Here is a 24,634-nt window from a genome sequence, read left to right on the forward strand (position 1 = left end):
TGCCAATATGTAAATACCAACCGATTCTTTTTTCTGTCAAGGAAGAAGCGACAGGCGGTAAGATTGGCTGTGGAAATCACCACAAAATTGCATTTTCTGTTTGACACAAGTGATAGATAACGTTGCCAAGACATCAAACTAAGAAGAAGAAAAAACTTTTCATGTAGCAGATTAATCATCTGAAAAGTGTTGATAAGCTTGTTTTTCCAGAACTATTTTATTACAGAATTTCTGCTATTGCCAATCCCACCCCAGACATGTATAGCTTGAGAACAAAACTCAGACACACCAGATCTTTTTTAATGCTTGATTGAACAAAACAAAGAAAATACCAAATGAAAATGAGGAATCCAGAATAGCAGGCCATAGCTGCCGTACATTTTTTTTAGACTAGAAAATACACTTACAATTTGAAGCAACAAATGTGCATTTACCTGATTATACAATGGAACACATTTTTTTGTTATAACATGAATCTTTATCACATTATAAAACTCTAAATATTTCTTATACCTTTTACCAAAAAGCAACCCTATCAATGGCAATGTGATGATTTAAGCAAAATATACACCTTGTGCTCCCCTACCTGTAACAAAACTGAAAAAAGGACAAAAATGTTTTTTTTTTTTTTTTTTTTTTTGTCTGAGCCTATGAAATATTTGACATCCTGGTTTATTTATTTGGGGATGCAGATGATACCTTGAATATCTTGACTGATTGCTGTATCCACTCATGATATATCTGTACATTTTTACAAGTTTTTCATGGGAAACCAAACACCTGAATGAGAAATGACTGCTGCTTTGATGTATGTGTATTTCAAAAATACTAAAGAAACTGCTGTTTACAGTATATTCAATGAATCAGTTATTTTACAGTATATATAAGGTATCCAGGCCTGGATACCTTTGTTAATTATCCTAAATACAGGCCATTCACATATGCTGAAAAAAAAGGTTTTCATCCATATACAGTTCTTCAATACAATTTTGAATGTATCCTTGTGTGCCAATGTCTCATCTTTCCAACTGAAGAGGTTCCTGTCAGTACAGGTTAGTGGAGATGATCTAGTGGAGTCAACGGCGTAATACATAATTATAGCAAAAACACCTACTGTATTTGATGAGAGCTACCGTATGAGTGAGGGGCAGAGATGATTGACAGGTGCCATTTTAAAACCGGTAGCAAGGCAGTTGTTACTGTATTTCCATGGCAACTAAATGTCTCTTCTTATCATTACTTTTTCAAGTCTATAATCATGTCACACTTCACCATAAAAGTATCATTACAATACATTGCATTATTATTCACTTCAATGAGTATGAAAGCATAATGACGAGATGAGGACGAGCAAAATCAAAAGGACAATTGGACAAAAGTGATCATCGGTACTCCTTCCATCGCTGCAGTCTCAAGAAAATCATTGTCTATCAATCTGTCCTTGGGCCGACTGTTAGCCGCTGAGTCCTGTCTCACCAGGGTGTTGCATGCTCAAAATAAAAATAACAAACAAACTAAACAAATCCCACATTAACATCTGAAGAAAAAAAGCCAACCACATAGCTAACCCTGGCAGGTTAACAACGTGTCGTTCCTGTCCATAAAGTGCACTCTCCATCCTGCTGTACGGCTTGGACGTCAAAAAAGACAAGAGCAAAAAGGGGGATGTGTGTGTGTGTGTGTGTGTGTGTGTGTGTGTGTGTGTGTGTGAGAGAGAGAGAGAGAGAGAGAGAGAGAAATGGGGAGGGGGCGCGAGGGCTCCGCTGGATGCGTATGCTAAGTCTTATTCCCGGAGCGACTGCGAATGAGAGGATATGACAGTTTCAGGTGTGAGCGGTCAGAGGGGAGGGGCCGGGCGGGGGGGGGGGGGGGGTTGATGTTAATAAACGTAGCCCTCGCTGTAGGGGTGCGGCTGGCAGTAGGGCCCTTCCTGTACGTAGGCGGCCATGTTCTCGTCAAAGTGCGACAGTGGCACCGTGTCCTCCTCGTTGATCTGCCGCTCCATGTCGGTCTTCAACACCGGCCGCTGATTGTCAGGGAACGCCATGGAGAACAATGCCTCGGGGTCGCACACAAACTTGTACACGTATCTCTCCCCCGCCACCTGGATGGAGACAGGTGTCAGGTGAGAAAAATTTTAATAAATTAATAGCAGATTGCTGTTTAAGACAAACATTTCTTGAAGGCTGAGCTGCTCTGAAACAAATAATGGTTAAACTTCAGTGGGCGGGGCCAAATAATCAAATTTAATGTTGGACAGATTGAAGCCCAGTGAAAAAGACAAGAGGTAAGAAGTTAATATTATGAAGACTAGTGCTTTTATACTAACTGGGGTAAGAAGCAACAGCCATAAGCTATCTAGGTTAGCTAGCTAGCGTACCTGAAGTGTTATTATGGATAGCATCACATTTCTTGGCATGGGCTGCCCTACACTACCTCTGAGTGGCCTACCCTGATATTCTTAGCCTAACCTTACACAATCATCACTCCTCATGCCTAAACCCAATCATCACTCCTCATGCCTAAACCCAATCAGAGGCAGAAATGTGGTGCTGTCCATAATGACGCGTAGTTGATCCTCCAAATTCAAACTAGCCATACTGCACTAGCCTTTAGCTATCTAGGTAAGCTAAAGCTATGGTAGTTAGCTAGCTGATGACCTTCCAACATCATGAAAACCATGGTCATGAATGAAAGGGGGGGATCAGTGCCATTAAAAAAAACTATTTTAAGCTGCTTTCTGTGTGTTCTGAAAATGTGTGCTTCTTTAGCTCCACCCATTGAAGTTTCGCTCAACCAATGAAAGTATTTCTGCCTGTAGAAACATTGTATAACTCAAAATCCAATCTACATAAACATATAGGTACTGGGAAAACAGAATGATATACGAGGCATCTCGTGCGCTACGCACGCTCGATCCTAGGCTCGCCTGCTGCGTGGGCTCGCCCACCCTAAAGTTCACAAAATTGAAACAGAACATTGCCCACATGATCCCTTCACTGATGACATCGTCAGTGATGTCACAATGCCTCCTTGTGTGTGTGTGCGCCACCTTATGACATCACTGATGACATCATCTGTGTGTGTGTGTGTGTGTGTGATGTGCGTCTGAGTGAAAAGGAGAAGATTCCCCAACTGTGAGAGGCAGCAATGTGCCACAAGGCATCCAGTCTGCCGGAAAGCCATTAGAAAAGTGTGCCGCCTTGTGATGTCACAATGCCTCCTTGTGTGTGTGTGTGTGTGTGTGTGTGTGTGTGTGTGTGTGTGTGTGTGTGTGTGTGTGTGTGTGTGTGTGTGTGTGTGACATCATCACTTCCGGGACACAACATTGAAATAAACAAACGTTGCCACATAGCCAAACTTATTTTATATATATATATTAAATATTATATTAGATAGTTTTTGGGGCATTTTCTCCCTTTATTCAACAGGACAGTAGGCAGACTGAAAGATGGGGAGAGGGAGAGGGGAGAGGGATATATATATATATATATATATATATATATATATATATATATATATATATATATATATACATACATACATACACACATACATACACACACACACACACACACACACACACACACACACACACACACACACACACACACACACACACACACACACACACACACACACACACACACTACCTTTTGCATGATTCCCTTCTCGTAGTAATAGCGCAACGATCGGCTGAGCTTGTCATAGTTCATAGCCGGTCGATTTTTCTGTATTCCCCATCGGCGTGCCACCTTTGCAAACACACAGACACAAATGATGGAGTCATAACAGCAGACATAAAGGGGAAGTTATAGCAGAATCGCCAACAGGTCGCCATTGTAAATAAGAATTTGTTCTTAATGACTTACCTGGTTAAATAAAGGTTAAATAAAAATAAAATAAATAAAAGAATAAATGCCAAAAGTATTTACTGCATTATGTTTTGTGCACATTTGCAAGACCTGTGAAAGAACACAGGCACGCACAATCTACCCAATTTCCTGACAAGAATGTCATGGCAGCTGAAACAAACCTTATTAATCTGTATTTCCTAATAAGAATAATTAAGAGTGCGTCCAGACTGGGCAGACCTGACCAGGGATGTGTTCATTAGGAGCTTGTCACACACCCAGCGGAGGAGGCAGCAGATGTTACAGCACCTGTCTACCAGACCACCCACCACCCGGCCGCGCCTCGCGCTCCAAACACACAGCCCCATGGCGCTCGCCTCACTCTCTCTTCTCTGCCATTCTGTGGTTTACTAACTACTCTATTCTCTTCTTTTTCTCCTAGCTTTCTCACTGTCTTTCCCTCTTTATCCACCCCTCTCTCTCTCTCTCTCTCTCTCTCTCTCTCTCTCTCTCTCTGAACCTGTACACTCAAAAATATGATACACATTACGGATGCACGATGACATCGGCCGATAAAGGCCTTAAAATGAAATACCGGAATCGGCTCGAAACAAACATTTCTGCCGATATTATAGGCCGAAGAAATGACACTTTAAGCCAAAATGCTTGATGCTTGACTAAATGCTTTTTTTGCAACTTGTGAAATAGGTCAAATTTGCCAGGATTGTCTCAGGTCTCATCCAAGCCTGTTTCAGTAGGATGAATCTTACAGTTTTGTTTGAAAGGAAATGTTAAATAAATAAAGAATCTGGCATGTTTGACATAACTTGAAGCAGTTTTATTTTGCCCAGTGAATGTGTACCTTTTGAAAAAACATTGTATTTACAGTATGTCTGCATCTGCCAGTGGGCCATCATGATGAGAGTAGGCATAATAATAATGTGTTAATTCTACGACAGGAGAGACTTGATCTGCTCTAAAATTAGGTGGGGGGAAATCACCACCCCCAAATAAAAAATAAATAAAAAATCCAATATAATGCATCCCCCCCCCCAAAAAAAAGTAATAAAAAAGCAACCTCGCTTGCCACACCTGCCCGGTCCAAAGGCAAAGAGATAGGCACTAACGTCTGTCCTCGGCGCCCCAAAGCGAGTGCATTTGGTCACCTGATGGCATGAATGGGCCCCCCTGTTTGCTGCAGCTGGCCCATGCCGCAACACCGTTGGGCCGTGTGGATGGTTGCCAGGTACCCTTCTACCAACCCCGTTTCTACGCCCTCCCCTCCCCGCCACACCCAACCCCCCATCCCGCACCCTGCATTCTCCTTCATCCTCCATCAGCGTGCAGGAGTGACTGACTGAGCCCTACTGTGTGTGATGTGGGTGCACACAGACCCGCGCTCTGTTTCCATTTCAAAAGGCCCAACCGTCAACATGGGTTATATTTTTAGTTAACTTGTTCTTTGAAATGGCCCGCTTGACTGGCTGTGGAGGTGATTTGGTTGGGTGACAATTTTTCGTGTGCACGTGGCCGAAGTACAAGAAAAAAATAAATTACATTACATTACATTACATTACGTCATTTGGCAGACGCTTTTATCCAAAGCGACTTACAATAACACATTTTTCTGTCTGCAATAGAACAATCAACTATGGAGCACAGTCTATGACAACTACAGCTTCTGAAGGAACAGTGGTACAAGTTTAGGTTAGTGGTACAAGGTTGGTTAGGGTTTTTTTTTTTTTCTTTTTTTTTTTCTTTTTTTTTATATAAGGAAAGAGAGAGACGAGGTTAGATCAAGAAGGGCCCAGTAAATACATCTTGGCCTCTCTGTAGGTTTCTAAAGCGAGTCTTAGAGGCCTGGTCTGACCACTTCAAGAGCAGAGAACATTTCACTGCAAATGATGACCTCTCTGTCGCTGTCTGAACATATCAAGCAATCTGTTTTTCTTCCTCAAGTACTGGCAAAATTCAGCTGCAACGTATGGCACTACAAATACTGCCATATTTCCACCACGCACCGGAGCACATTGATGTTTCACTGAGCTTCTCACCTCCTCTGGCTCGATGAGTTTGAACTCCATGCCGCGGCCGGTCCAGGCGATGAAGTGGGAGTTGGACGGGTCGTCGAGCAGCGCCACCAAGAACTGCCAGAGCTGCAGGGAGCCTCTGCGCTGGTAGGACGGACCCTCGCGGTACAGGCCTGACTCCTGCTTGATGTCACCTAAAGGACACAGAGTGGACAATTACAGGCCTGTTACAGGCCTGACTCCTGCTTGATGTCACCTAAAGGACACAGAGTGGACATCTTTCAAACACAACGTAAAAAAATGGATTTTAAATAGCCAAATCTGCGACCATGTGTAAATTGTACTGTAGTGCTCTTGTTTTTGCTTGCTCTGTTATGCTTCTTGTTTTTGTTTTGTCTTGTCTTATTAACCTAGTTTAGTTCATTTTGGTTTACTTTAGTTTCTGATCCGTTTTGGTTTTGTTATTGCTCATGTTGTTTTTTGTATTGTTCTGTTTAGTTCTGTCCTGGTGCTGCCTCTGTCGTTTTTCTGTCTCTCTGTGGGGACTACGGATGTAATTTAGCATTCTTGCTAACTCCGGCTTATTTACGTTGCCTTGTGTAATGTTCATGAATATGCACTGTCCCGTCCAAATAAACAAATAAATAAATAAATAAATAAATAAATAGGCCCGACTCCTGCTTAATGTCACCTAAAGGACACAGAGTGGACAATTACAGGCCTGACTCCTGCTTGATGTCACCTAAAGGACACAGAGTGGACAATTACAGGCCTGACTCCTGCTTGATGTCACCTAAAGGACACAGAGTGGACAATTACAGGCCTGACTCCTGCTTGATGTCACCTAAAGGACACAGAGTGGACAATTACAGGCCTGACTCCTGCTTGATGTCACCTAAAGGACACAGAGTGGACAATTACAGGCCTGACTCCTGCTTAATGTCACCTAAAGGACACAGAGTGGACAATAGGCCTGACTCCTGCTTGATGTCACCTAAAGGACACAGAGTGGACAATTACAGGCCTGACTCCTGCTTAATGTCACCTAAAGGACACAGAGTGGACAATTACAGGCCTGACTCCTGCTTAATGTCACCTAAAGGACACAGAGTGGACAATTACAGGCCTGACTCCTGCTTAATGTCACCTAAAGGACACAGAGAGGACAATTACAGGCCTGACTCCTGCTTGATGTCACCTAAAGGACACAGAGTGGACAATTACAGGCCTGACTCCTGCTTGATGTCACCTAAAGGACACAGAGTGGACAATTACAGGCCTGACTCCTGCTTAATGTCACCTAAAGGACACAGAGTGGACAATTACAGGCCTGACTCCTGCTTAATGTCACCTAAAGGACACAGAGTGGACAATTACAGGCCTGACTCCTGCTTGATGTCACCTAAAGGACACAGAGTGGACAATTACAGGCCTGACTCCTGCTTGATGTCACCTAAAGGACACAGAGTGGACAATTACAGGGCCTGACTCCTGCTTGATGTCACCTAAAGGACACAGAGTGGACAATAGGCCTGACTCCTGCTTGATGTCACCTAAAGGACACAGAGTGGACAATTACAGGCCTGACTCCTGCTTGATGTCACCTAAAGGACACAGAGTGGACAATTACAGGGCCTGACTCCTGCTTAACGTCACCTAAAGGACACAGAGTGGACAATTACAGGCCTGACTCCTGCTTGATGTCACCTAAAGGACACAGAGTGGACAATTACAGGGCCTGACTCCTGCTTAACGTCACCTAAAGGACACAGAGTGGACAATTACAGGCCTGACTCCTGCTTGATGTCACCTAAAGGACACAGAGTGGACAATTACAGGACCTGACTCCTGCTTAACGTCACCTAAAGGACACAGAGTGGACAATTACAGGCCTGACTCCTGCTTGATGTCACCTAAAGGACACAGAGTGGACAATTACAGGGCCTGACTCCTGCTTGATGTCACCTAAAGGACACAGAGTGGACAATTACAGGGACGTACTCCTGCGTAATGTCACCTAAAGGACACAGAGTGGACAATAGGCCCGACTCCTGCTTGATGTCACCTAAAGGACACAGAGTGGACAATTACAGGGCCTGACTCCTGCTTAACGTCACCTAAAGGACACAGAGTGGACAATTACAGGGCTGACTCCTGCTTGATGTCACTTAAAGGACACAGAGTGGACAATTACAGGGCCTGACTCCTGCTTAACGTCACCTAAAGGACACAGAGAGGACAATAGGCCCGACTCCTGCTTGATGTCACCTAAAGGACACAGAGTGGACAATAGGCCTGACTCCTGCTTGATGTCACCTAAAGGACACAGAGTGGACAATAGGCCCGACTCCTGCTTGATGTCACCTAAAGGACACAGAGTGGACAATAGGCCCGACTCCTGCTTGATGTCACCTAAAGGACACAGAGTGGACAATAGGCCTGACTCCTGCTTGATGTCACCTAAAGGACACAGAGTGGACAATTACAGGCCTGACTCCTGCTTGATGTCACCTAAAGGACACAGAGTGGACAATTACAGGCCTGACTCCTGCTTGATGTCACCTAAAGGACACAGAGTGGACAATTACAGGCCTGACTCCTGCTTGATGTCACCTAAAGGACACAGAGTGGACAATTACAGGCCTGACTCCTGCTTGATGTCACCTAAAGGACACAGAGTGGACAATAGGCCTGACTCCTGCTTAATGTCACCTAAAGGACACAGAGTGGACAATAGGCCCGACTCCTGCTTGATGTCACCTAAAGGACACAGAGTGGACAATAGGCCAGACTCCTGCTTGATGTCACCTAAAGGACACAGAGTGGACAATAGGCCCGACTCCTGCTTGATGTCACCTAAAGGACACAGAGTGGACAATTACAGGGCCTGACTCCTGCTTAATGTCACCTAAAGGACACAGAGTGGACAATAGGCCCGACTCCTGCTTGATGTCACCTAAAGGACACAGAGTGGACAATAGGCCTGACTCCTGCTTGATGTCACCTAAAGGACACAGAGTGGACAATTACAGGCCTGACTCCTGCTTGATGTCACCTAAAGGACACAGAGTGGACAATTACAGGGCCTGACTCCTGCTTAACGTCACCTAAAGGACACAGAGTGGACAATTACAGGGCTGACTCCTGCTTGATGTCACTTAAAGGACACAGAGTGGACAATTACAGGGCCTGACTCCTGCTTAACGTCACCTAAAGGACACAGAGAGGACAATAGGCCCGACTCCTGCTTGATGTCACCTAAAGGACACAGAGTGGACAATAGGCCTGACTCCTGCTTGATGTCACCTAAAGGACACAGAGTGGACAATAGGCCCGACTCCTGCTTGATGTCACCTAAAGGACACAGAGTGGACAATTACAGGGCCTGACTCCTGCTTAATGTCACCTAAAGGACACAGAGTGGACAATAGGCCCGACTCCTGCTTGATGTCACCTAAAGGACACAGAGTGGACAATAGGCCCGACTCCTGCTTGATGTCACCTAAAGGACACAGAGTGGACAATAGGCCCGACTCCTGCTTGATGTCACCTAAAGGACACAGAGTGGACAATAGGCCTGACTCCTGCTTGATGTCACCTAAAGGACACAGAGTGGACAATTACAGGCCTGACTCCTGCTTGATGTCACCTAAAGGACACAGAGTGGACAATAGGCCTGACTCCTGCTTAATGTCACCTAAAGGACACAGAGTGGACAATAGGCCCGACTCCTGCTTGATGTCACCTAAAGGACACAGAGTGGACAATAGGCCAGACTCCTGCTTAATGTCACCTAAAGGACACAGAGTGGACAATAGGCCTGACTCCTGCTTGATGTCACCTAAAGGACACAGAGTGGACAATAGGCCTGACTCCTGCTTGATGTCACCTAAAGGACACAGAGTGGACAATAGGCCCGACTCCTGCTTGATGTCACCTAAAGGACACAGAGTGGACAATAGGCCTGACTCCTGCTTGATGTCACCTAAAGGACACAGAGTGGACAATTACAGGGCCTGACTCCTGCTTAACGTCACCTAAAGGACACAGAGTGGACAATTACAGGGCTGACTCCTGCTTGATGTCACTTAAAGGACACAGAGTGGACAATTACAGGGCCTGACTCCTGCTTAACGTCACCTAAAGGACACAGAGAGGACAATAGGCCCGACTCCTGCTTGATGTCACCTAAAGGACACAGAGTGGACAATAGGCCTGACTCCTGCTTAATGTCACCTAAAGGACACAGAGTGGACAATTACAGGCCTGACTCCTGCTTGATGTCACCTAAAGGACACAGAGTGGACAATAGGCCTGACTCCTGCTTGATGTCACCTAAAGGACACAGAGTGGACAATAGGCCCGACTCCTGCTTGATGTCACCTAAAGGACACAGAGTGGACAATTACAGGGCCTGACTCCTGCTTAATGTCACCTAAAGGACACAGAGTGGACAATAGGCCCGACTCCTGCTTGATGTCACCTAAAGGACACAGAGTGGACAATAGGCCCGACTCCTGCTTGATGTCACCTAAAGGACACAGAGTGGACAATAGGCCCGACTCCTGCTTGATGTCACCTAAAGGACACAGAGTGGACAATAGGCCTGACTCCTGCTTGATGTCACCTAAAGGACACAGAGTGGACAATTACAGGCCTGACTCCTGCTTGATGTCACCTAAAGGACACAGAGTGGACAATAGGCCTGACTCCTGCTTAATGTCACCTAAAGGACACAGAGTGGACAATAGGCCCGACTCCTGCTTGATGTCACCTAAAGGACACAGAGTGGACAATAGGCCAGACTCCTGCTTAATGTCACCTAAAGGACACAGAGTGGACAATAGGCCTGACTCCTGCTTGATGTCACCTAAAGGACACAGAGTGGACAATAGGCCTGACTCCTGCTTGATGTCACCTAAAGGACACAGAGTGGACAATAGGCCCGACTCCTGCTTGATGTCACCTAAAGGACACAGAGTGGACAATAGGCCTGACTCCTGCTTGATGTCACCTAAAGGACACAGAGTGGACAATAGGCCTGACTCCTGCTTAATGTCACCTAAAGGACACAGAGTGGACAATAGGCCTGACTCCTGCTTGATGTCACCTAAAGGACACAGAGTGGACAATAGGCCTGACTCCTGCTTGATGTCACCTAAAGCAGAGGTTCTCAAATATTTTTCAGCCAAGGACCCCTTACAAGATAGAAAATATACCGGGGACCCCCTCATTCTGATTTGTGATTTTGGGCTAAGCTTAATTGTTTCCACGGTAACGTGCTTGACTTTTAATTTGATAGGTTTGTTATTAGAATGTAATCCATGAACCATTTTAGATTTAAAGCATAAACTATTTTCGTTGAAAAAAAATATACGGTATATCTTTTTTTTTTATTACATTACATTTACATTACGTCATTTAGCAGACGATTTTGTCCAAAGCGACTTACAATATCACAATTTGTCAACAGTACAGAAAACCACTATGCAACACAATCAATGACAGCCAAGCTATTTTGATAGACTAGCACCATGTAGGAAGTAGTTTGAGAAGGAATAAGTAACATGTACTGTAGCTTCTTCTTTTTTTTTTTTCTTTTTTTACCTAAAAACTTTTCGCGGACCCCCATTTGAGAACCACTGACTTAAAGGACACAGAGTGGACAATAGGCCTGACTCCTGCTTGATGTCACCTAAAGGACACAGAGTGGACAATTCTATGATGTTTCAAAAAGCTTTGTGCAGTTTGTTTCTTTTCATCTTCCCCCGTTTTCTCCCCAATCGTACTTGGCCAATTTCCTGTCGCGGCCGTTGCCCTGTCCTGGTCGTTGCTCCACTCCCTCTGCCAATCTGAGGAGAGCCGTAAATTAGCACATGCTTCCTCTGATACATGTGCCAGCTGCTTCTTTTCACCTGACAGCGAGGGGTTTCACCAGCAGGACGTAGCGCGTGGGACGATCATGCTATTCCCCCAGTTCCTCTCCTCACCCGAACAGGCGCTGCGACCGACCAGACGAGGTACTAGTGCAGCGACCAGGACTCATACCCCACCGCCGGCCAATTGCGTCTGTCGGAACATCTGACCAAGCCGGAAATACCACTGCCAGGAATTGAACCCGAGTCTCTGCGGTGGTAGGCAAGCGCTTTTACCTCTAGACTACCCAGACACCCCAAGGCCTTGATCCCCCGCCCCCCTCAAATGTAGAATCCTTCAAGGAGCCATGGGAACCCTGTCTTTAATGAAACAGAATGCACTTAGGCAGGACTCACCTTCAACCTTTTCAGGGACCACGCAGGTATCATCATAGAAATGCCTCGCCACTTTGTCAAACATACAACCTGGGGGAGTAAACACGAGTGATTGGTGTAATATTCTACAAATACCCAAAATGCACCATGACAACATTCACACGTATCATCAGTGGTACCTTCAGTCCTGTTAGCGTGAGCCAGATAGCCGTCTTGCCGTAAGTATACAGAATGGCAGCTCGGCACTTCAGCTGAAAGCCAGGCAAGAATGGGAGAGTGGGTGTTAAAGGGCCTGAAGGCAGCATTAAGAACACTATCTGAGTTATCTGATAGCAGTCAGAGCCTGTTCACTCAACGCACCACTGGCTCTGATTAAACAATATGGCCTCCAGCGCCAGCATTGCAATGGCTCCCAGCCACAGGCGAGCTCACTATATCACACTACTACTAATACACGCTCCCAACGTCTAAACACAGAGGGAGATTTATTACCGCATATGGCGCATACAACAAGATGCTTGTGGGCGTCCGGGTAGTGTAGCGGTAGATTCCCTGCCTACCAACACGAAGGTCGCAGATTTGCACCCACGTGTTACCTCCGGCTTGGTCGGGCGTCCATACAGGCACGATTGGCTGAGGAGGGAAGCCAGACTGGGGGTATATGTGTCCTGGTCGCTGCACCAGCGCCTCCTCTGGTCGGTCGTGCACCTGGTCGGAGTGGAAGGGAATTGGTGGGAATAGCGTGATCCTCCCACGTGCTACGTCCTGCCGGTGAAGCTCCCGGTGTCAGGTGAAAAGAAGCGGCTGGCAACTGCGCATGTGTCGGAGGAAGCATGGTGCTAGTCTACGGCTCTCCCCAGATCGGCAGAAAGTGGAGCAGCAACCGGGGCAGCAGGGGCGGAAATTGGCCAAGTACAATTGGGGCGAAAAAGAGAAGGGAAATCAGAAAAAAGGGAGAAAAAAAACACACAACGCTTGTATGGACAGTGGAGCAAGTGGACATGATGTAAGTTTTTCCAATTTACCTAACCCCTCCTTGCAATGTGATAAAAGTTTCTCAGTGAATTATAGTTATTGCCTCACCGAATAATCTGCTGGTTACCCAATTTTAACAGCAGAATTTGATGTCCTGGCGTGGCACATCCGTGCGTAATGACGTTTCTGTGCTGTGCTGCGCTGCGCGGAGATTATGGTGCGCTCAAGCGCAGCGAGTGTTTTAGCGCCTCCTTTTCAAAGCTCTTAGCGCAAAGTAACTGCGTGCTGCTGACGATAGGATAATGCCATCTATCCCCACATTTTAGCGCTGAAACGCCTGCTTTGGCATGTGGCACGCCTATGCCCAAGACAATTATAACAGCCATGCGCTTGTGCCCGCCCCCAATTTACATTGAACACGGCGTTAAACGAGCACAAACGTGTTTTCAGATCTAAATTACATAGATGTGAAGGGGTCACTTATTCCTTCTTCAACACTTATGTCTTCTCCTTTATCTACACATCATGGATTTAACAGGTGAAATCCATAAGTAACATACCTTTTTACTTAAATTCACCTGCTCAGTGACTTTCAGGAATAGTTGGTGTTCCGAATAGTCTAATTTGTACACACAAAATACAAATTTCTAATACGATCTTAATGCCTTTAACAGCTATTTGGTGGTTTGCTTATTTGAGTGATGAGCTTATTTGGCTTGTTTAGGTTTAATTAGATGTGTCCAATCAAATAATTCTCAGTTGTCTGAAAAGGACTTGCACTTTGCTACGGAAGCCATATTTACTAGTTTGTTTTACAACATCCAATTAAACTTCCATTGACTGTCCATGTTTTCAGAACCTCCCATAACACAGGCATCACAGGCACATGGCATGTGATCAAAATGGCCAAACGGGTCACAGGCACATGGCATGTGATCAAAATGGCCAAACGGGTTACAAAGTGAATGTTCAATAAACAGACTAAGGCCCTTCATTTAGACCCATAAACATTTCTGTGAACGTCATCAAAGTAATGGGCTTGTAGAGGAAATGACTGCTAATGAAATGATCAGCTCCCCTCCCATCCTGCAGCAGGCCTGCTCCAGTCAACAAGCCCCACAGTGCCTGCTAATACATTCACCCTCGTACTCAATCTTATACACAACTGTACACAACACTGCTAAGGTTTCTACTGTAGCCTTGGACCATGGACCAACAAATGCCATATTTCTCTCACTAGCACATTTCTCACAGGAATGCGGTGGCTCTCTGAACCTTACACTCATTATTGGTTGCCTTATAATGATGATGATCTACAAATTGAAGGTTACTGTTGCACTCATTGTGAGGCAGTTACGTAAATGTATTTTTTTTTAAGTGTAAATAGACCATTCAAGAAACATAGTGCTGTTGATGGACCACAGGGACATAAGAAAACTGTGTGTATTTTCAGATTAATCAATGGTGTTTTAATAGGTTTCAAGAGCCAAGAGCCCCTAAAACTCGGTCAGCACGTCAATTACCAAGTAAACCTCACAATGGAAAGTGAGAAAAACACCAAAATTGCAGTTGCCTGGCTTTTCCATGACAGCAGTGGTACATTGCGGAGCTGCCGGTGGAGGGGGGGGGGGAGCTGGTGTAACAGAGAGTGGGCAGACCCAGAGGAGGCCATGGGAAATAAAGAGCTGGTGTAACAGAGAGTGGGCAGACCCAGAGGAGGCCATGGGAAGTAAAGAGCTGATGTAACAGAGAGTGAGTGGGCAGACCCAGAGGAGGCCATGAGAAGTAAAGAGCTGGTGTAACAGAGAGTGGGCAGACCCAGAGGAGGCCATGGGAAGAAAAGAGCTGGTGTAACAGAGAGTGGGCAGACCCAGAGGAGGCCATGGGAAGTAAAGAGCTGATGTAACAGAGAGTGAGTGGGCAGACCCAGAGGAGGCCATGGGAAGTAAAGAGCTGATGTAACAGAGAGTGAGTGGGCAGACCAAGAGGAGGCCATGGGAAGTAAAGAGCTGGTGTAACAGAGAGTGGACAAGCCCAGAGGAGGAGGAGGCCATGAGAAGTAAAGAGATGGTGTAACAGAGAGTGGGCAGACCCAGAGGAGGCCATGAGAAGTAAAGAGCTGGTGTAACAGAGAGTGGGCAGGCCCAGAGGAGGCCATGAGAAGTAAAGAGCTGATGTAACAGAGAGTGGGCAGACCCAGAGGAGGCCATGGGAAGTAAAGAGATGGTGTAACAGAGAGTGGGCAGGCCCAGAGGAGGCCATGAGAAGTAAAGAGATGGTGTAACAGAGAGTGGGCAGGCCCAGAGGAGGCCATGAGAAGTAAAGAGCTGGTGTAACAGAGAGTGGGCAGACCCAGAGGAGGCCATGGGAAGTAAAGAGCTGGTGTAACAGAGAGTGGGCAGGCCCAGAGGAGGCCATGGGAAGTAAAGAGCTGGTGTAACGGAGAGTGGACAGGCCCAGAGGAGGCCATGGGAAGTAAAGAGCTGGTGTAACGGAGAGTGGACAGGCCCAGAGGAGGCCATGAGAAGTAAAGAGCTGATGTAACAGAGAGTGGGCAGACCCAGAGGAGGCCATGGGAAGTAAAGATATGGTGTAACAGAGAGTGGGCAGACCCAGAGGAGGCCATGGGAAGTAAAGAGATGGTGTAACAGAGAGTGGGCAGACCCAGAGGAGGCCATGGGAAGTAAAGAGCTGGTGTAACAGAGAGTGGGCAGGCCCAGAGGAGGCCATGGGAAGTAAAGAGCTGGTGTAACAGAGAGTGGGCAGGCCCAGAGGAGGCCATGGGAAGTAAAGAGATGGTGTAACAGAGAGTGAGTGGGCAGACCCAGAGGGGGCCATGGGAAGTAAAGAGCTGGTGTAACAGAGAGTGGGCAGGCCCAGAGGAGGCCATGGGAAGTAAAGAGATGGTGTAACAGAGAGTGGGCAGACCCAGAGGAGGCCATGGGAAGTAAAGAGCTGGTGTAACAGAGAGTGGGCAGGCCCAGAGGAGGCCATGGGAAGTAAAGAGCTGATGTAACAGAGAGTGGGCAGACCCAGAGGAGGCCATGGGAAGTAAAGAGATGGTGTAACAGAGAGTGGACAGACCCAGAGGAGGCCATGAGAAGTAAAGAGCTGGTGTAACAGAGAGTGGGCAGGCCCAGAGGAGGCCATGGGAAGTAAAGAGCTGGTGTAACAGAGAGTGGGCAGGCCCAGAGGAGGCCATGGGAAGTAAAGAGCTGGTGTAACAGAGAGTGGGCAGACCCAGAGGAGGCCATGGGAAGTAAAGAGCTGGTGTAACAGAGAGTGGACAGACCCAGAGGAGGCCATGGGAAGTAAAGAGCTGGTGTAACAGAGAGTGGACAGACCCAGAGGAGGCCATGAGAAGTGGCTGAGGAGGCAGCTCTGCCTCTCCAGGGTCCTGTCTGTCCGTTTAGTGAATGAACCCAAGCAGTCCAGCGTATGTTCATTCACAGTGTTGGGAGGGTTATTCCACTACAGATTACTGAATGCATGTCCTAACATGTAATTTGTAACATACTCGATTAGATTAGTCAAGTTAAGTAACATATTCTAAATACTTTGGATTAGCCTACTTTTGGAATACTTGAAAATCGTCTTGCTGAGCCCATTTGTCTGGGTCACTCTGAATGTACACACTCATTTGTTTAAAATATTGTATGCTTTGTATGATTATTAATATTGGTTTAATTTCTGCAGGTAAAGACCCAGAATAAGCCCACCTAGGGTTTCCTGTCTCTACCTGCACATGCTTTTGTTGATTTCCTTTACTCTGTTTCTTTTTTCTCTCTTTTTTTAATATGTGAAAAAAAGTGAGTTACATGCACATTGCACACTGATGTAATGTTGTGTCCTTCTTCAGCATGTTAGTGAAATGTGTTTGTAGAGTTAGCACTTGCAATAGGGCTGGGTATTGGCAAGGACCTCCTGATATGATAGGTATCACGATACATGGGTTGCGATACGATTGTATCACGATACATTGCGATACAATACATATTGCGATATATTGCAATACTCTACATAATTAACTGACAATTAAAAAATATAGCTAAAAATACAACACGCTGTGTACCACCCAGGTAGTGTAATAATATGTACATCGCTTTATATTGTTAACTTAGTGGACAAATTTTGTCAAAACTACTGAGTGTTGAGTGTCTTACTGAACGCACTGAAATAAAAAGTATTCTTATTGTGTCACTGAACACACAGCAGTGCAAAAAATTTGATATGGCGATATATCACGATATTTTTCTGAAATATCAATACAGTATTGCGGAAAAAAGTATCACGATATATTGCCGTATCGATTTTATTGCACAGCCCTAGCTTGCAACACTACTTTAAAGGGCTGACTGGCACTGGAAAAAACAAAAACAAAAAAAGATGTTTGTGTGCTGAAGAAGCGAGAAAAAAAAAGAAAAAAAATGGGGGAGGGGCTCCGGTGTGTCCCGGCCTGGCCTTCTCTCTCACGCCTTATGTGTGTGGGGGTGGGGGGCATCGGTGCTCTCCATCACTGGTCGAGGGATGCCGGTAGGTTAGAATAGCTTAGGTTAGGTGATAGATTAGCTACAGCCTAACTGTAGGCTGTAGACCTGTTATAGTGTTCAGGCTAAAATCAGACTAGAGTAGAATAGGAGAGGGCAGACTAGGCTGTAGATTAGCTAGATTCCCTGTGTTCTAGTTAGTTCCGGTTAATGGCTCGAGTAGTCAGATTGTCTGAACTGCTGCTCATTTGGCCTGGATGCTCTGCTGCTAGTTCCAGTGTGCCGTTGCTACCTGTGGCTGGGCGATAAATGTCAATTCATTTCTTGCTTATTCATTGGCTCTTTTCGCCTGATAAGTAATTACATAACCTGCCTGCTAAATTTGACTGTCCCCTGTGACTATTCATGACCATATCACCTAGCTACAGTATATTCTATCTGTTCTGCTCTTCTCTTCCCCCCTTCCCCTGCTCCCTCCCCACCTCCTCCCTTTCCCTGCTCTCTCCTCCCCCACATTCCCTGCTCCCCACCTCCTCCTGCTCCCTCCTCCCCCACACCCCCCCTCTCCCTCCCCAACTCCTTCCTTTCCCTGCTCTCTCCTCCCCCACTTTCCCTGTCCCCTCCCCACCTCCCCCCTTGCACTGCTCTCTCCTCGCCCACATCGCCCCACTCTCCCTCCCTTGCTCCCCCTCCTCCCTTTTCCTGCTCTCTCCTCTTTCCCCCTTCCCCTGCTCCTTCCCCACCTCCTCCCCTTCCCTGCTCTCTCCTCCACGAACATTTCCCATTCCCACCCCACCTCCTCCCTTTCCCTGCTCTCTCCTCCCCCACATTCCCCCGCTCTCCCTCCCCACCTCCTCCCTTTCCCTGCTCTGCCCTCCCCCACATTCCCATGTTCCCTCCCCATCTCCTCCCTTCCCTGTTCTCTCCTCCCGCACATTCCACCCCCCTTTTCTCCCCTTCTCTCTGCCTTTCTCTAATTGTTCAATCTTGTTATTATTACTACTGTAATTGCTACTGTTGTGTCAGCTAGATTTAGCTAGACATATTTTCTGTGAAGTCCTCTGAGACATGCTTGTGAATTAGGGCTATACAAATAAACTTGACTTGACTTGACATTTAGTATGCAGCACTTTTGGGGACATAGAGTCAGGTGAAAAGGCAGGGGAGAAGCCTTTGCACAGTGTTCTACATATTCCTGAGAGCGTCCTGGTTCTGTGTCTCTTCCGCCATTGCCATTGCCTTATGGCAGGTGCACTGTGCATGCACAAATTGTTGCACTTTTTTTTAATCTGTTTATCAGAAATGCATGCCTCATATGAACTTTAGAGTAAATAAAAACAAAACAAAGTAATCCCTTCAAGTAACTGTTTTCAGAATATCACCAATTTAAACTGTAACTGTAAGGGAATATTACTCATATTTTGAATACTGTATTCTAAATACAGTACATGTATTCCGTTACTCCCCAACCATGTTCATTCATGTCCCGAATGTAGCCTCAGGCCCCGTGGAAGGCCCCAGCTGACGACAGGCCTTTTTGACAGTGGCCATTTTCCGTCGAATCATTAATGAGGGTTTCCAAACTTCCATGATTGGAAGTTGGAGACCCTCATTAATGTTTTGCTTGCACCTGTGTTTACCCTGCCTTTTCGACACAAAATGGCCGCTGTGAAAAAGGCCTATTAGGTCCCTTTACTCACTCCCTAAGGGGAATGGACAAGCGTGGGAGGACGGATAGTGACCAGGCATACCCCCCCCCCCCCTCTTTTCTATGAGAGCACCACAGGAAATGGAGGCCGGCGCAGACACCCGGCTCAGCCAGATCCCCTGCCCTAATAATGGGCAAACTCAATAAACGCCAACCCCTCCTCCGCCTTCTCCCATTCCTGAAATGATGACGCTCTAGCAACAGAAAGAAATGCTGTCGCTTTTTATGGTATTTATTTCATCGCTACCATAAAAAGACTTCTCATCACATTACTTACCAGTTATCAGGGTAACATGTAGACAAGCACACGCACACACACACACGCACGCACACACACACACACACACACACACACACACACACACACACACACACACACACACACACACACACACACACACACACACACACACACACACACACACACACACACACACACACACACACACACACACACACACACACACACACACACACACACACAGAATTTAGAAGATTCTCACCAGGGCTCCCACACCTTCCTAAGCATCAAATTCAGGGACTTTTCAAGGACTTTCCAGGCCCAATTCCTTCAAATTCAAGGACCCAACAACCACGGCATAGTTTGAGATACGGATCCACTTTCTCGAAGCAGGTAGAGTGTGAAACAAGGACGCAAAGACGGCGGGAGAGACACGCGCAGACAGCGAAACGTATCGTAAACGTAACGTATTACTAACGTTGAGCAAAAAAAAATAATCGTATAAGAACTTATAAGAATATATAAATTCAAGCACTTGAATCACCCATGTCTATCTATGTCTATTTTCAAAAACTTTCAAGGCCTTGATTTTCCCCCCCTGAAATCCACAAACTTTCAACAATGTCAAGGAGCCGTGGGAAGCCTGTCTCACCTGAGTCGTAGGTGAAATCCCTGGGCTCTTGCTTGATCATCATGGAGGCGGGGTATGCGTGGGGCAGCGGCGCCCCCACCATGGCCGGGTGTTCGAACAGCGGGTCGGGGTACTCCTGCTTGAAGCCTTGAGGAGGGAAGGGGATGTTAGGCTCCGACATCTGCCTGTGGTACACGGGCCGCCCATCCCGAACCATTGTCGGCGGGGAAGGGAACGAGTGGCCCGGCTCTGAGAGCTGACGCCGAAATCTGAGGACGACAACAAATCAGTGGATTAGTTAGCAGCACTCATACCGGAAGACATATTTAGACAAGAACATGTTATCCCTTTAACTGGTATGGTTAAATCCATGCTTAATCATGGTTAAATCACGGTTAAATCATAGCATTTGCTAATTATGTTTAGGGCTTTAACCTGCTCGAGTGCCAAATGACTGGACTTTGTCATTGAGGGCAAAATACGAGTGCCAAGTTTAAACAATAGACCCTTCTCATCACGGGGGCCATTTTGTGTCGAAAAGGCAGGGTAAACACAGGTGCAAGCAAAACACTAATGAGGGTTTCCCACTTCCATGATTGGAATTTGGAAACCCTCATTAGGGTTTTGCTCGCACCTGTGTATATTCTGCCTTTTCGACACAAAATGGCCCCCGTGAAAAGGGTCTATAGAGTATTTTAAAGATTGCACATTGCCGATTACTTGACACTGTCTGACTTGTCTGACCTAAATAAAAACATTGCAAATTAGGAATAGCTGAATAGAGAGCCTCAAAAGAACCAGTGCTCAAATATCCAGCAGCGATGCACCTGGTTTATTATGCAAGTCATGACTGCCTTGTAAACAAATAAAACAACATACAAAACTTCAGGTTGTCTGCCGGGTGCTGTTCTGGTTACCTACTGTAGCACCTCTTTAGCCTTCTTCTTGGTACACAGGACTATTTGTTATATCTGTTGTCAGGCCTTTGTGGCTTTGAATCTTGCACTCATTAGTTACTGATTGCATATATAATGGTGATATAAGAAGCACTGGTTTAGACATTTCCCAGAGGCAGAGCTGCTCTGGAGGCAGAAATAAACTCATTGGTTGAATTAAACTTCAGTGGGCGGAGCCAAAGAACCACAGTGTTTCTGGCGAAGCAGTGTTGCCAACTTGGCGACTTTGTCACTAGACTTAGCGACTTTTCAGACCCCCTGGTGACTTTATTTCTCAAAATCGACTAGCAACAAATCTGGCGACTTTTTGACCATGGGAAGCAATGTTAATATGATGAATCCCAAAGCATTTGGCAATAAATTGGTATGGCTGATGCCGGTTTTCTCTACTTGCTTGGCTAATCAGCAATTCCCACACACAGCAGAGCCCCCCTCCCTCCGCTGCAAGCAGGGACTGTATGGTAGGGTCCACTTGTAATTGTTACCTGTGAATGCCGAAACTGGCCCGGATGAGCGGAGTCAGCACATTAATATGAAAACAGGCTACGCCGCGGCGTGCATAGCAAGTGCAGCATTATAGCCAGTAGGCTATATTGATATGCAAATGATCATGAGATGTCATCTGACGACATCTAGCAATGTTCTGAGCAGCCAATAGCTACTTTACTTGGAAAAGAGTTGGCAACACTGTGGAAGTAACATTTAACTGAGGTCCAGTGAAAAATACAAGAGGTAAAAGAGGAGGAAGCTAATATTCCGAAGCTAAGCGCTCTGCTACTAACTGAAAAAAATAAAATAAATCTAGCAATAGCCATACTAAATTAGGTTAGCTAGTTAGCCTAGCTGACCTTCCAAGTTCAAACTAGGCTAACTAAGCTAGTTAGCTCTAGCCCACTGGCCAAGATAATGAATCCGGTTCAGCCTATAAATGAATGGGAAAGATACATTGTTGCTGTTTCCATTTTGATCAGAGTTCCCTCTTTGTGCTTCAAGTTAATTTGCCAATTGCGCTCCTAAACACGGTGGTTCTTTGGCCCTGCCCCGAGTCATTGAGAGAAAAAGTTGTGTCAACGGAGGGTCAAAAACAATACAGCTCATGTGGTTCACGTAGCTCCGGGTCCAATTCCACTACTTCCTTAGGGCGATGCAGTTGCTAGCTCCGGCTGTTTGGAACTACTCTGGGTCTCCATGATCCGCCATTGCTGTCAAATAATTGGCCTGATGAAGTGAATGGAGTTGACGCAGAGCTCTCTCTCTCTCTCTCTCTCTCTATTATGACTCTGGCCCTGCCCATCGAGGTTTAACTCACAATGAATGAGATTATTGCTGCCTGCAGAGCAGCTCTGCCGGCGAGAAAATGTTTGTAGAACTAAAACTGGCACTATAAAGTTACTCTACTGCATGCTGACCTGGTTGTAAGCTGATCTGGACATGAGCCTAAGCTAAATGGCCTGAATGTAAATGTGATGTAAATGTAAAAAGGCTGTGGGTTTGAGTACCTGTGGTCCAGAGCGTAGGCGATGTCAGGGAGAGGCTGCGAGGGCGGACAGTGGGCGTAGGTCCTATCTGGCTTGGGGGTCGGGGCTGCCGTGGGCGAGGCATGCTGGAGCGGGGACACGGGGGTGCTACAAGGGGGCGTCACTGGGCTGGAGGGCTTCATTCCTGTGGGCTGCTTCTGCTCATAGGCACTGTGGGCAGAGAGGGGGGCAAGAGGTTGGACATCATCAGTCAGTCTTTCGGGGTCTGATTCACCCTGGGGTCGTCTGGTGCTTAATGAAATGGTTTATGTTGTTATTTTACTTTACATTACGTTATGTTATATGTTATGTCATACACTACTTGTGTTAGGATCTAACTTTTTCGATACACTCATGTACAGTGCATCGTATGCAGTAGCTCAGTGATTCCCAACCAGGGGTACGTGTACACCTAGGGCTAGGGGCTACTTGACCAGCTTGCAGAGGGGGTACCTGGAAAGATTGGGGATTACAATTTATTTATTTCCAAAATGATGAAAACAATATTCTACGTCATTTCATAGGCCCATCCCGTTAAAACGGATGACTTTTTTCAATTGAAAACTGTCAGAATTGTATTAAAGTGGAGTCTTTCAAATGGTTTCCATTTAATAATCAGATGTGTATAGGCCTACTAAAAGTGTTTAATAGAACAAATTTAGGAGAATCATCTACTCGCATGAGTGAGGGGGTACTATTGGCATGGCAGAACATCTCGAGGGGTACATAAGACAAAAAAATGTTGGGAACCACCGCTGTTGCTGACAGGGTATGAATGCATTTGGCCCTTTCAAACACACACTGGTTTAAAACAATATGACCACCTGCTCTTTCCATGAAACAGACTGGCCACATGGAGTTCACCTATCAAATACTCTTTGATTTGAGAAGAGGAGATGCACTGTAGATGAAGAGGAGCAAAAATATTAAAGATATATTTTTATGCCTGGGAAATATTGAGGCATCTCAATATTAGCAACATGTTTGAGGATATACCAATTTGCAAACTATCTTTTTTAAAGATGAAAACTATTTTTTTTTGCACTGTAGTATTGGGTATTTGTTGGGAGTAAAATATGGATTTTTGTTGAGTGAAAGAGAGATATTAGTGTCTTCCCTTTACTATAGCCGATTGCTATAGTTTTGTTGCTCTTTATTTTACATGCAGTATTGTGTACTTTGGTCAGAATAGTGCTATATTATCATTATCAATATGATGATGATGATGATGATGATGATTAACTTCTATTCCACAGGATCATTTTCATGATCAGATGCTACTGTAGATGATGGAGTGAATGCTGCGTAGTTTCAGTGGATATGTCACACCTCCTTTTCATTGTAATTTGATGGAAAGCACAGCACGCCAAATGTGATACTTTGCCTCTTTGTACCCTGTCTGCATCTGAGCAGATGTCACCAGGTGAGTGAACGAAGAATCACACACATGATTCACCACATCAAAGACTGCTTCAAGATGGCTCTCTATGTAGAGTCTACATACAAGGTCATTATACAAGCACGCAAGGAGAATGAATGTCATGTATTACAAATCAAATCAATTCAACGTTGAGTGTAACTAAGCAACACTCCTGTGCCACAGACCCCTTACCCTTACGTTCATTTGAAAAAAGGATTTGCCGAACATGACGGCACTTGTTACAGGGTGCTTTGGATTTACCTTAGAAATATCAGATGCCTCCAGTTTCCTGTGCATCTCCTTTGAAATACTGAACGCAGTGTTTACACACAAAAAAGAAAGAAAATAACATCACGTAGAATTGAACAGCGCTTTTGAAGAATTCAATATCTCATAAAACACACGCACACACGCGTGCAGCCGCGCACGCACGCGCACACACACACACACACACACACACACACACACGCACACACACGCACACACAGTTCATCATCTAATATCCCTAAAATAAAATGTACCTAGTGTCATTTTGTCAATCAATGACTTAAATCAGAAACTTGA

General features: G+C 45.7%; 1 protein-coding gene across 3 annotated transcripts in view; it reads right to left on the minus strand.

Annotated features, from left to right (window-relative positions):
• Positions 1 to 237: 237 nt before the first annotated feature.
• etv1 (ETS variant transcription factor 1) overlaps positions 238 to 24,634 on the minus strand; it is a 39,856-nt gene continuing 15,459 nt past the window's right edge. For 2 of the 3 annotated variants that reach the window (XM_083637887.1, XM_083637888.1), the window contains exons 7-13: positions 22,633 to 22,821; positions 20,199 to 20,446; positions 12,315 to 12,386; positions 12,157 to 12,225; positions 5,909 to 6,078; positions 3,654 to 3,755; positions 238 to 2,104 (exon numbers count right to left, since the gene is read on the minus strand). In XM_083637887.1, coding sequence (XP_083494013.1) covers positions 1,880 to 2,104; positions 3,654 to 3,755; positions 5,909 to 6,078; positions 12,157 to 12,225; positions 12,315 to 12,386; positions 20,199 to 20,446; positions 22,633 to 22,821 — 1,075 coding nt within the window. In that variant the 3' untranslated portion in view covers positions 238 to 1,879. The remainder of the gene's footprint in view (positions 2,105 to 3,653; positions 3,756 to 5,908; positions 6,079 to 12,156; positions 12,226 to 12,314; positions 12,387 to 20,198; positions 20,447 to 22,632; positions 22,822 to 24,634) is intronic. The other variant, XM_083637889.1, reaches the window with a different exon arrangement.

This window comes from Poromitra crassiceps (assembly GCF_964638095.1).
Source record: "Poromitra crassiceps genome assembly, chromosome: 1".
NCBI classification, from domain to species: domain Eukaryota; kingdom Metazoa; phylum Chordata; class Actinopteri; order Beryciformes; family Melamphaidae; genus Poromitra; species Poromitra crassiceps.